Source organism: Pleurodeles waltl, chromosome 7, assembly GCF_031143425.1.
Source record: "Pleurodeles waltl isolate 20211129_DDA chromosome 7, aPleWal1.hap1.20221129, whole genome shotgun sequence".
NCBI lineage: Eukaryota > Metazoa > Chordata > Amphibia > Caudata > Salamandridae > Pleurodeles > Pleurodeles waltl.
Genome location: NC_090446.1, coordinates 1,083,364,002 through 1,083,377,800, shown reverse-complemented (window position 1 = coordinate 1,083,377,800; position 13,799 = coordinate 1,083,364,002). Strand labels below are relative to the sequence as shown.

At 44.2% G+C, this 13,799-nt stretch overlaps 1 protein-coding gene across 2 annotated transcripts in view; it reads left to right on the top strand.

The window, feature by feature from the left end:
* Positions 1-13,799, top strand: part of HLF (HLF transcription factor, PAR bZIP family member) — a 304,941-nt gene that overhangs the window by 10,748 nt on the left and 280,394 nt on the right. For both annotated transcript variants that reach the window (XM_069200025.1, XM_069200026.1), the window contains exon 2: positions 13,156-13,473. In XM_069200025.1, the coding sequence (XP_069056126.1) occupies positions 13,156-13,473 (318 nt within the window). The remainder of the gene's footprint in view (positions 1-13,155; positions 13,474-13,799) is intronic.

The following is a 13,799-nucleotide window of genomic DNA, read 5'->3' as shown; positions in this document are numbered from 1 at the left end:
AGTTTTAAAAAGGATTAAATGTCAATGATGGGAATTGCTCCAGTCTGAAACAGATTTTGGAGGATTTCATTCTAATAAGCCCATTTTTGCATATATTCACACTAAAAATCTTAAATAAATGTTGTCATCAACCAAACAAGGTACTGCCATGGCTCACAAGAGGATGAAGAAATGTTACAACTGCATTAATTGCAAAAATGTCATGGCAGGCAAAGTAATAGCCCATCCCAAGACTTAACAACTGGTTAAGTTGCAACACGTCAGATTGCAACACACAAAATGTGATCTATACTATTAAATGTCCATGTGGTTGCTTGTATCAAATCAAATCAAATCATTAACATTTATAAAGCGCGCTACTCACCCGTGCGGGTCTCAAGGCGCTAGGGGAAAAGGGGGTGTTATCGCTGCTCGAACAGCCAGGTCTTTAGGAGTCTCCGGAAAGCGGAGTGGTCCTGGGTGGTCCTGAGGCTGGTGGGGAGGGAGTTCCAGGTCTTGGCCGCCAGGAAGGAGAAAGATCTCCCACCCGCCGTGGAGCGGCGGATGCGAGGGACAGCAGCGAGTGCGAGGCCAGAGGAGCGGAGGAGGCGGGTGGGGACGTAGAAGCTGAGGCGTCTGTTGAGGTATTCCGGTCCCTTGTCGTGGAGGGCTTTGTGTGCGTGGGTGAGAAGTCGGAAGGTGATCCTTCTGCTGACTGTGAGCCAATGCAGGTGTCTCAGGTGTGCGGAGATGTGGCTGCTGCAGGGTACGTCGAGGATGAGGCGGGCCGAGGCGTTTTGAATGCGTTGCAGGCGATTTTGGAGTTTGGCTGTGGTCCCGGCGTAGAGGGTGTTGCCGTAGTCCAGGCGGCTCGTGACGAGGGCGTGGGTCACGGTTTTTCTGGTGTCGGCGGGGATCCAGCGGAAGATCTTGCGGAGCATGCGGAGGGTGAGGAAGCAGGAGGAGGACACGGCGTTGACTTGCTTGGTCATGGTGAGAAGAGGGTCCAAGATGAAGCCGAGGTTGCGGGCGTGGTCTGTGGGGGTCGGTGCGGTGCCGAGGGCCGTGGGCCACCAGGAGTCGTCCCAGGCGGACGGGGTGTTGCCGAGGATGAGGACTTCCGTTTTTTCAGAGTTCAGCTTTAGGCGGCTGAGCCTCATCCAATCTGCGACATCCTTCATACCCTCTTGTAGGTTGGTCTTGGTGCTGGCGGGGTCCTTGGTGAGGGAGAGTATACGTTGGGTGTCGTCGGCGTAGGAGGTGATGATGATGTCGTGCTTGCGTACGATGTTGGCGAGGGGGCTCATGTAGACATTGAAGAGTGTCGGGCTGAGTGATGAGCCTTGAGGTACACCGCAGATGATCTTGGTGGGTTCTGAGCGAAACGGAGGGAGGTAAACTCTTTGGGAACGGTTTGCGAGGAAGGAGGCGATCCAGTCCAGGGCCTGGCCTTGGATCCCGGTGGAGCGGAGGCGGGTGATTAGGGTGCGGTGACAGACGGTGTCAAAGGCAGCCGAGAGGTCGAGAAGAATGAGGGCGACTGTTTCACCGTTGTCCATCAGGGTTCTGATGTCGTCTGTGACTGAGATGAGGGCGGTTTCAGTGCTGTGGTTTTGTTCGGAATCCGGTTTGTGAGGGGTCGAGCAGGTTGTTGTCTTCCAGGAAGGTGGTCAGCTGTTTGTTGACGGTCTTCTCTATTACTTTGCCTGGGAAAGGCAGAAGAGAGATGGGGCGGAAGTTTTTCAGGTCGCTTGGGTCAGCCATAGGTTTCTTTAGTAGGGCGTTGACTTTGGCGTGTTTCCAGCATTCGGGGAAGGTAGCAGAAGAAAAAGAAGAGTTGATGACGGTCTGGAGGTGCGGGGCGATGATGTCGTCGGCTTTGTTAAAGATGAAGTGCAGGCAGGGGTCCGAAGGGGCACCGGAGTGGATAGAGTTCATGATGGATTTGGTTTCTTCCGTATTGATGTGGGTCCAATTGTTGAGGGTGATGGCCGGGGATGCGGGTTCGGTGGTGTTTGGTTGGGTCTGGTGTCCGACGCTGTCTTGGAGGTCGCTGATCTTGCGATGGAAGAAAGTGGCGAGGGATTCGCACAAATCCTGTGAGGGCGTGACGGCGTTGGCGTTGGCGCTGGGGTTGGAGAACTCCTTGGCGATGCTGAAGAGTTCTCTGCTGTTGTGGCTGTTTTTGTCCAGTCTGTCGGTGAAAAAGTTCCTTTTGGCAGCGCGGATCAGGTGGTGGTGTTCGCGGGTAGCGTTCTTGAGGGCGGTCATGTTGTCAGCGGTGTGGTCCTTGCGCCAGGCTTTCTCAAGGGCACGACAAATTTTCTTTGATTCTTTGAGGGTGTCAGAGAACCAGATTGTATGTAGGCAAGACTGAGAGGAAAATTAACTGCTTCTGTGTGATGGACGTAATGGTTAAGTTTAGCGGCACAGTGCTCCAGTTTTGAGGACATAACTATTACGTCCTGGCACTGGAGCTCGGAGGGAGCGCTAGTGCTCCCTCCGTGGTCTTCTCGCCCCACCACCTCAGGGCAGGGCTGGAAGGGGAATCACTTTCCTTTCCAACCCCGACCCTCCGCCTTCCTCAGTGACATCTGATGACATTGGCACGCGATCACACGCTGACCTCGTCAGAGGTCGCCTCCCATGGCACATGCTTCCAGTGCAATGCAGAAGAGAAATGCTAAGCATTTCTCTTCCGCTCTGGAAGAGGGGGCAAGCAGAGACATCAAAAGAAAGGAAAGGCTTTTCCTTTCTTTTGATGTCATCTTGAGCATTTCTGCAGCCCGATCGCTTAGAAATGCCTAGACACCAGGGATTTTGTTGTTGTTGTTATTGGCATGAAGGGGAGCGACCCCTTGGGCAAGGTTCGCTCCCCTCCGGAGCATTTTTTCTAAGGCCATTTCTGCCCCCCTGGGGGTAGATCGGCCTATATTGATTAGACCGATCTGCCCCTGGGGGGGTGGGAGGGGTCAGAAGCCACTAGACACTATTGATTGTTTTTTTTGTTTTTTTTCATGTTTGCTTTATTTTATACGGGGAGCGACCCCTTAGGTAAGGGTCGCTCCTCAGGGGGCAATAATTGTATTAGACCTTTTCTTCCCCCCTGGGGCAGAAACCACTAGACACAAGTTTTTTTTTTTTTCTTATGAAATTGCCGTTTTCAATTTTTTTATTAGGCCTTTTCTGCCACCCCGGGGGCAGATCAGCCTCTATTAATCAGGCCAATCTTCCCCCGAGGGGGCAGAAGCCACTAGCTACCAGGGATTTTTTGTTGTTGTTTACAGTGAAAAGGGAAGTGACCCCTTAGGCAAAGGTCGCTCCCTTGGGGGGGGGCAAATTGTTCTTAGGTCATTTCTGCCCCCCTTAGGGGCAGATCGGCCTATTGTTATTAGGCCAATCTGCCCACTAGACGCCAGGGACTTTTTTAGGTCAGTTTCACTCAAGGGGAGTGACCCCTTAGGCAAGGGTTGCTTCCCTAGGGAGGGGGACAAATTTATTTTAGGCCATTTCTGCCCCCCTTGGGGGCTGATTGGCCTATTTTAATTAGGGTGATGTGCCCCCAAGGTGGGCAGAAACCACTAGACACCAGGGATTATTATTTTATTTTTTTTACAGTTGGGGAGCGAGCCCTTAGGCAAGGGTCGTTCCCCTGAGGGGCACATTTATTTTAGGCAATTCCTGCCCCCCTTGGGGGCAGATCGCCCTATTTTTGTAAACCCCACCAGACACCAGGGAAGAATTTGTTTAAAAAAAAGAGGGTGGGTGTATGGTGATACCCCCACCCTAAATAAATGGGGACAAAGTTGTTCTGCCCACTGGTGGGCTGATGGGGCAATTACCCCTGATCCACACCCGGGGGGGAAGCCTACTAGATGCCAGGGTATTATATATAAAAAGAAATACTGGGAAGGTGGCTACCAACCAGTGTGGGCATGGTTATGCCCCCACCCCAACTGAAGGGGCTAACAGTCTCTCAGCTCTCCCCCCACACATTAAAACATCTTATCCCAATGCAAGCAAGAGGACATTTGATTATTTTGGGTTTTGGTTTTACATTTGGGCCATGAGAGCTTGTCTAACTCTCAAAATCATTCCACTTGAAATGGTGAGGGCTACACTTTCTGGACTTTGGGTCGCTGCCATGTAGAAACATATACGAGACCTAGACACATCTGAAAACTAAACATCTGGGTGAGGCCAGGGTGGTGTGCTGCACATACACCCAGCACCATTTTCTTATCCACAATGCCCTGCAAACCTCCAACTTTGCTTGAAATCACACATTTTCCCACATTTTTGTGATGGATCCTTCCGGAATCTGCAGGAATCCACAAAATTCCTACCATCCGGAATTGTTGCATCTATTCTGTTAAAAATTCTGCCCCACTTGTCAGCCTAAATACATTTTTTTTCAAGCTGTCCTTTTGGACCCGCTTTGGTTCCCCCTCATTTTTTTGGCTCTTCCCTGTCACAGGCACTTGGCCCACTTACACAAGTGAGGTATCATTTTAACGAAAGACTGAGGGGAACGTTGGGTGGTAGGAAAGTTGTGCCGGTGCGGTGATCCCATACAGAAATGTGGGAAAAATTTAATTTTTTAGCTAAATGTGAGGTTTGCTGAGGATTCTGGGTAAGAAAACACTGAGGGATCCACATAAGTCACACTTCCCTGAATTTCCTAGGGTGTCTAGTTTTCAATAATGTTTGGGTTTGGTAGGTTTCCCTAGATGGCTGCTGAGCCCAGGACCAAAAACGCAGGTGCCCCAGAAAAAACAGGTAGTTTTGTATTTGATAACTTTAATGTGTCCACATAGTGTTTTGGGGCATTTCCTTTCGCGGGCACTAGGCCTAACCACACAAGTGAGGTACCATTTTTATTGGGAGACTTGGAGGAATGCTGGGTGGAAGGAAATGTGTGGTTCCTCTCAGATTCCAGAACTTTCTGTCACAAAAATGTGAGGAAAAAGTGTTTTTTAGGTTTATAAAGGATTCTGGGTAACAGAACCTGGTGAGAGCCCCACAAGTCATCCCATCTTGGATTTCCCTAGGCATCTAGTTTTAAAAAAATGCACAGGTTTAGTAGGTTTCCCTAGGTGCCGGCTGAGCTAAAGGCCAAAATCCACAGCTAGGCACTTTGCAAAAAACAGCTCTGTTTTCTTTGGGAAAATGTAATGTGTCCATGTTAAGTTTTGGGGCAGTTCCTGTCATGGGCACTAGGCCTACCACACAAGTGAGGTCCATTTTTATAGGGAGACTTGAAGAAACGCTGGGTGAAAAGAAATTTGCGGCTCCGCTCAGATTCCAGAACTTTCTGTCACTGAAATATGAGGAAAAAGTGTTTTTTTGGCCAAATTTTGAGACATGCAAAGGATTTTGGGTAACAGAACCTGGTGAGAGCCCCACAAGTCACCCCATCCTGGATTCCCATCGGTGTCTAGTTTAAAAAAATGCACAGGTTTTGTAGGTTTCCCTAGGTGCCGGCTAAGCTAGATGCCAAAATTCACAGCTAGGCACTTTGCAAAAAACAGGTTAGATTTCAATGTAAAATTGTGATGTGTCCTTGTTGAGTTTCCTGCCTCGGGCATTAGGCCTACCCAGGCAAGTTAGGTACCATTTTTGTAGGGACACTTGGGGGTAAACAGAATAGAAGAACAAGTGTTATTGCCCCTTTTCTTTCTCTACAGTTTTGCCTTCCAAAAGTAAGACAGTGTGTAAAAAAGACATGTATTTGAGAAATGCACTGTAATTCACATGCTAGTATGGGGACCCCGGAATTCAGAGCTCTGCAAATAACCACTGCTTCTCAACACCTTATCATGTGCCCATTTTGGAAATACAAAGGTTACCTTGATACCCATTTTTCACTCTTTATGTTTCCAGAAATGAATTGATGTATACCTGGTATAGAATGAAAGCCCATTGCAAGGTGCAGCTCATTTATTGGCTCTGGGTACCTAGGGTTCTTGATGAACCCACAAGCCCTAAAGATCCCCGCATCCAGAAGAGTCCAGCAGACGTAATGGTATATTGTTTGAAAAAATTTGGCATCGCAGGAAAAAGTTACAGAGTAAAACGTGAAGAGAAATGGCTGTTTTTTTCACCTCAATTTCAATATGTTTTTAATTTTAGCTGTAATTTTCTGTAGGAAAACCTTGTAGGATCTACACAAATGACCCCTGGTTAAATTCAGAATGTTGTCTACTTTTCAGAAATGGTTAGCTGTCCAGGATCCACCATTGGTTTCACACCCATTTCTGTCACTAACTGGAAGGAAGCTAAAAGCACAAAAAATAGTAAAAATGGGATATGTCCCAGTAAAATGCCAAAATTGTGTTGAAAAATTTGTTTTTTCTGATACAAGTCTGCCTATTCCTGGAAGCTGGCAAGATGGTGATTTTAGCACTGCAAACTCTTTGTTGATGCCATTTTCAGGGAAAAAAGCACAAGCCTTCTTCTGCAGCTCTTTTTTCCCATTTGTTTAAAAAAAAATGAAAATGTCACTGTATTTTGGCTAATTTCTTGGTCTCCTTCAGGGGAACCCACAAACTCTGGGTACCTCTAAAACCCCTAGGATGCTGGGAAAAAAAGGACGCAAAGTTGGCATGGGTAGCTTATGTGGACAAAAAGTTATGAGGGTCTAAGCGCGAACTGCCCCAAATAGCCAAAAAAAAGACTCGCCACAGGAGGGGAAAAGGCCTGGCAGCGAAGGGGTTAAGGTACGAATGACAGAAAACAAAAGTATGATGAATAGGAATTCATGTCTGGAGGCTCACTGACTAGACTACAGTCACACATTGCTCAATTGAGGTTCACAATCTTAAAAGCAACCATGGTGAATCCTGAAATGAACAACCAGGGAGTGTTATCCAAAATGGAGAAATTTTTGATAAAATATTTGGACTATCTTTTACCTAATGGGCTTAATGACAAATTAGAGTAGTCCTGGTTTTATAGGAGTCTCTCCCCACCGTAACTGGTGTCCGGGATACTCATCCATTCACACAAACCTTGTTTGGTCAGATTGTGTTCTATGGCCTTTATTTGCATTTTATTTAAGCAATTTATCATGTTTGTGTAAATCTCTAAGCGTAGTTGGTCTTGGGTCCTTTCTGATTTGAGTAAATGCAAATTGCTTTAGTATTACTAGTGCATATTTCGCAATGTACCATTTCAGTGAAAAATTATGATATGTGGAGATTGGGGGTACTATTGACATAGTACCATGGTAGCACATTATTTTGTTGTGAGGACAACAGTCATCATTGTTCCAGCATGTAATTGTAATTAAGATGTACATACACATTATGCAGTTGTATTCAGCTGTTCTTTCTTATGTCGCAAATGTATGTCCCTTGTAATTGAGACTGATGCACACTTAGCAATCAGACAGCATAAGTTTATTATGCAGACTTAATTATTTTTTCATGTTGTATGTGTAACGCTCATTTTTGGTATTGAGTTTATTGCACATTTAGCCACACATATTTCTATTGTGCATTACGCTATAGCACGACCATATCAAAAATCGGATTGCTCTTTTTTCATTTCTCCCACGCTACACTTTCTGTTCACGTTTGCACCAGGTTTGGGTTTTTATTTTGTTTTCCTTGTGGTTCACTCGTCGGGTCAAACCCTGCTGTTTTAAAACGTAGGGTTTCACTCAATGCCTTTAACCATACGGGGGAGTTTGGCAGCATACGGTCACTCTGGAATCCACTTAAGGTATTTCACCGTACGGAGGTTTTACTTTTATTTTTAACTCTTCACTTCAACCTAGCATCTCTGTCATGGCATTTTCGTGATTTAACCTGTATCCGTACTTGAAACTGTTTTGCAGTAACAGACCTTAGTCGGAACTGTATTAAATAAGAGGCGAGGCTCTTTACCGTAATCACTAAAGTAATCCAGCTGCAAGTTGTCTGTTTCGCTACAGGTATCGTCTTTGTACACTTGGGAGTACTTGTCACAGAGCACCCTTTTTTTTTCACAGACGCTGACGTTCCACATCATTCTATTTCTCTAGTACACCAGCACGTGTTATCACATCAGTTCTCACAAGGAGATGTTATGAGTAATAGTTGATGTGGACGGTTAATCATTGGTACTTTTTTTCTATTGTGATGCACTATGGAAACTGTAGTTTGGTTTGACGTGCCTATCGGAACTGTAGTTTGGTCTGACGTGCATGGCTACTATTCTTTATCAGAATGTCACCACGGAAGCTTGTTTGGGGGATGGTGTTTCCTACATTTTCACAAATCAACATAGGCTAAGGTGTGATTTTCTTGAACGCCGCATGTGGTTTATGGGTGCTTGGCTTATGCATAAATAGATAGATCATTCTTTATCTTCTGACAGTTTTCTTGGCTGCTGGTCACTCTATGTGAAAATGCTAATAAATTATTCCTGTGGTTTTCTGTTTAAAGTGTTGCGTTGTTCTATTCTTGTTTCACTTATAGCTACCACTGATGCAGGGTTTACACCTGAAAGGTAGTGGGTTCAATCTTGAACATTTATCTTCACGTCTTCTTCATGCAATTTTTGCTTTTGTGCAATGTCAACCTCAAGTGTCCTGCAACATTTGGGACTGTGACTTTCAGTTTATAACAGAGATATTTTGGCAATAAATAGCGCGTTATGAGATAAAAAGGTTGTACATATTGTTAAATTGGGATATTATTTCTGTTGAGTTTGTCACCTTCGGGAAGTCAGTAGTGCATTCTGGGATTCGTACCTTGGTATGGTGTACTAGCTTTCATATAATTGTATACACGATATGGGCAGTATTTGTTCCAGAACAGCACACTACACTTGTTACATCAGGTGTTAACTGGGTTATGTTTCGTTGGCATTGTTGTCCAGAGTGCACAATACCACTGTTCACTGTTTGTAAGAGGTTTGTTTTGCCAGGTCAAACTGGTAATTTAAAAACTGCTCACACAGGCTGCAATGGCAGGTCTGAGACATGTTTAGAGGGCTACTTAAGTGGGAGGCACAATAAGCGCTGCAGGCCCACTTGTAGAATTTAATTTACAGGCCCTGGGTACATGTAGTACTACTTTACTATGGACACATGAATAAAGTAAAGATGCCAGTTGGGGAAAAGCCAATAAAACTCTGTTTTACAGAGTGAGCCCATGTGTTTAGCACTGGTTAGAAGTGGTAAACTGCATAGAGTCCCAAGGCCAGAAAAAACAAGATAAGCAGAAATGGAGGAGGAAGGAGGATTGAAAACATTCTGGGGAAAGACCACACTAAGGCTAACATGTCTAAGAGTTGATGAGGGCAAATTTATGGGACCTCACCTTTGTCATCAATTTTACAGACTTCAGGAAGTTAACAAATTAAAAACCTTTTCAAATTATGGTATACACTCTAAATACCACATGTGGAAAAAAATATGCAAATGTGTTGTGAAATTTATAGTAAGATATATACTGTCATTGTCAAAAGTATGCAAAGAATTGGTGTGAAAGAATCAATCACTATTCTTTTTGTGACTAATTTGCTCATAAAATGGGACTTGCAGGAAGTTTTTTAGACGAAAATTGTGGAGGGAAAAAAATGGAAAAAACAATATTACATTTCAGACAGGGCCTAGTTGGAAATGTTGTACAACTGCATGGGTGGAATAATAATTTACAGACTCCCTACAAAGTAGCAATTGAAGGCAGTGAGTACCAACAATTGTATTGGATCAAAAAGTTGTCACACATAAATGTTTTCACTATATTTTAACATATGTGCTAGATTAGCTGGGTATTTTGCGGACAAAAAAATGTTGTGCTTGAAAAAATGAAAAAAGTCACAGTTTCATGGATTGCCACATTGCGAATGCTGACAATTGCTTGAGTGTAATGAATATGTGATTACGCCTGCAAATAAACAATTGTGGGCATTGATTGCTAACATTTGTATTTGATCAAAAAGTAGCTACTTGTAGGAAAATGCTTACTTCTTCTACAGTCACAGAAAGATATTTTCATTATATTTATCCACATGTGGTAATTGTGAAACTTTACAGACCCAAAACACAGTCCAACAATGAGGTTTAATCACATTTGTGCCCATTCAAAATACATGCACAAGTGAGACTGCCACGGAGCAGAACTGCACAACAATCATTGGATATTTTAACAAAACTCCATTGTCTTCTTTCCAATACTAGCATTTTGGAGAGAGTTATATTATTACATCTTTGTTTTTTTTGTAGTTGAACCTGATTTGGGGTGTTTTTTAGCTCTATATAAATCAGAACCAAAACTGTAGAAAAAATCTGATTGCCACAATGTGAAATGGGGAGATTTGTTTGCCAGAATTTTATTTTAATAGCATCACTTACTTTATTTTGAGTTCAAGTTTAGTGTTGTTGGCAAAATTGTTAATTCATCTCAAAAAAACAATTCCAGGATTTTCTGAAGCTGGGGTCCCCAATGCCAAATCTGAGGGTCCATGAATGTTCAGAAAACTAAACATTTTAGCAGATTATTCAAGTATATACATATAAAAAAGCAAAATGTAAAGTGTACAGTTCTAAAACTAAATGTAACTGTTATTTGTACATTTGATTAATGCATCTGCGTTTCTGTATTGTTTTATTTGTTTAGATTGGGGCCATTGATTTCCAGTAGTGATGTTTTGGGGGGCCACAGAAGTCAAACATTTAAGAACCACTGGCTTACTCTTAATTGTTAGAAAAAGATTTGGCCAGAAATACTATGCAATGCTGTCATGTATAGTCCCCCAAAGACAATGTTTTGTCATTTTTATGGGTGAGTACAAAGCGCTCCGTCCATAAAGTAATCTCTCTTTGGGCTTCAAACCACACCCAGGTCACGTCAGTCTCTTTCATTGGTTCCTGGGATTGCTATTTAAAATCTGCATGCTTTCATTTGTGAAAGGCATGCATACATCATGCCTTTCCGGTGCTTAGCCCGCCTACACAGCACCGGTAAAGTACCAAAAACATACGAGGCTCCATGTTTTCAGCCAGGGGTCCGGACTACTTTATCTGTTCATTTTCCCCGCAGCGCGATCGCGCTGGGGTTTACATTCCACGATCGCGCTCAGTTTTTTTTCTTTTAATTTGTGTGGCAAGAAAAGTTAGGTTAGGAGTTTACAACGCAAATAGCTCCAACTCGAGCAAATGCGAGCCCTGTTGCATTGAAAATGCTTGTTATATAGTGTGAACGACCTAAAAGAGTGACAGCCCCTTTCCTAAGAATATTTGTGATACTTAAGACCAGTTACACTATATGAACACCTTAACAATGTTGCATTTCATTTACTATGGAAAATTATACGTGAAAAGATATGTTTGGGTAAGAGTAGTAGTACACGTGGCCAGAAATCTGTGAGATGAGGGCTCACAGACATATGAGGTCATTAAGAGTTTGGCGTCTGTAAACTCTTCCCGCCCTCAGATCACTTGTGCGGCCTGAACCCTGCCGGCCCTAGTAAGACTTCACCGTGGTGAACAGGGCCTTAACAATGTGGCGGTGCAACGGGTGCAGTGGGTGCAGCAGCACCCGGTGCTCATTCCACTTCCTGTAATTCAGACAGTGGAATGCAGGATGGGGCTGTGCATGTGCGCCCCTGCACTGCCCATGCCAAGTGCCATGGGCAGTGCAGGGGCCCACAGCGGCACCCCGAGCCCCCCATTCCATCAGCCTTTCCATGGCCGTGTGAACGGCCATGGAAAGGCTGGTGGATGGGGACTCCTAATCCCTAGGGTGGCGCTGCAAGCAGCACTGCCTTGGTGCTTATAAAACCACCGGGACTGCCAGGCTGCCGGCTTGCTGCAGCCTAGCGGTGTCAGTGGTCTGAACGTGGCAGCTCCACCACGGTCATAATGTGGTGGTCCCACCACCAGCCTGTTGGCAGTGGGGTCGCCACCGCGAGTCTGAATGACCACTGTAGTATGCCTTACATAGGAACAGTTGCAATACATAAGAACAGTTATAATACGAACGGTTACATTATATAAACAGTTTAGCAATGTTGCATTACATTAACTATGGAAAACGTTATGATAAAAGATATGTTTGGGTAAGAGTCGCAGTTCATGTGGCCCTTTGCTAGGTAGTGATCTCCAATCCTGTGGAGTCATCACCACATCTGGCCTGGTTCTTTCCAGGTACCCTTTCTACCTTAGGCGAAGTAAGGTAATTCTAGCAGAGAGACAAGGAATCACGTCCCATTTAAGCAGATCTATAACAATAATAATATTTTGCTGTAACAACACATTCTTAATCAGCCGAGGTGAAGAAATGGCAGTGATTGATTATTTTTACCAACCTGATAGCCACCATTGATCTATAGATAACCTATGCCACTTTACAGGAGACAGTCTGGTTATTTGAAAGGCCTGTAGAGTCAATCTTGATGTGAGTTTTCAATGAAGCTGACTTCAAGAGCAACTTGGAAGTCTGTGGGTCTCCCCAAAGAGGGACACAGAGTTGCAATAAATGACTCAGAGGTGACATAAACACCATTCCAGGGAATGGATAAAACATCACTACAATCTGGCAGCCTACCACTCTGCTACTGCATATCTCCTCTTGTTACATCAAGGAAATGTATGGCACAGTCCTGCAAGCCAGAGAAAACCACTAGCTCCTAACAGGAGAAACAGCTCCTGAGGGGCACCCTTGCACTCCAGCCTCATTGCCTGGCATATGTTGCAAACATACTAAATCAGTGCTTGCACCAGATACCAGGAGCCCACCCAATACTACAAATCTTACTTCAGGTTTAAGGGACCTTGTGATTTGGATGTATTTGAAGTTATTTTATTACTCTTTTTTGGGTGAATGGATACGAAACACACAATATCAAATGAAAAGATAAATGTACCAGACTATGGCCTTATATAGAATTCAGCAAATCTGGGGCATCTACAAAAAAGTGGCAAGTATCTGGTATAGCGTAGGAAGAGTTTATTTAAGCCAGTGGTATGCTGAATTTGGCAGACGGGGCACCCCACTTCACCAATCGGTAAATAAGATCCTGAGTTTTCATTCCCTTTCTTGACGTACTTAAATTTGAAGGCTGTTCAAGTGGTATGAAAAAATATTAACTTTTCCCCCCTAAATGCGTATGTTCTAGATTTAGCAATTCAGCAATGAGTCTTTTTTTATTACAGTGAATTGACATGTCTAACTTTTCTTCTAGACAAAGAAAAGAAATTAGATGACGACAGCAATGCTGGCACAGTCCCACAGTCGGCTTTCTTGGGTCCAACATTATGGGACAAGACTCTGCCATACGATGGGGACACTTTCCAGTTGGAATACATGGACCTGGAAGAATTCCTCTCTGAAAATGGCATTCCCCCAAGCCAGTCCCCACATGATCATATCCCACACCAGCCAGTTCTGCAGCAGCCACCTGTAAATTCTCCTACTGTAATGGACTTGAGTGGCAGAGCATCCACATCTCTTCTCCAAGGCATGGTTTCTCAGACCTGCATGCACAACTCAGTGAGACCAGGTAAGTTTTCCTCAAATTTCCTGGGTGGGTGAGCCTTTCCTGAATTCATCTGTGGTTTATTTTTTGATATGATCAGGGCAGCGTTTACCAGGTTACAAATTATCAGGTGATAAACTAGTAACTTTTCTTGTAAACCATGAACGGGCTAAATCAAGGTCTAGACAATACTGACCAACTGTAAATTTATCATATCTTCTTAGAGATACTCACTGCATCAATGGGATGATCCGAAATTAGTAGGTGGTATGGATAGTTAACTGTGTCTGTTGTTACGTGAAGATAGAGCAGGGACTAAAACCTAGGGCCAGATGTATTACGCTTTTTGG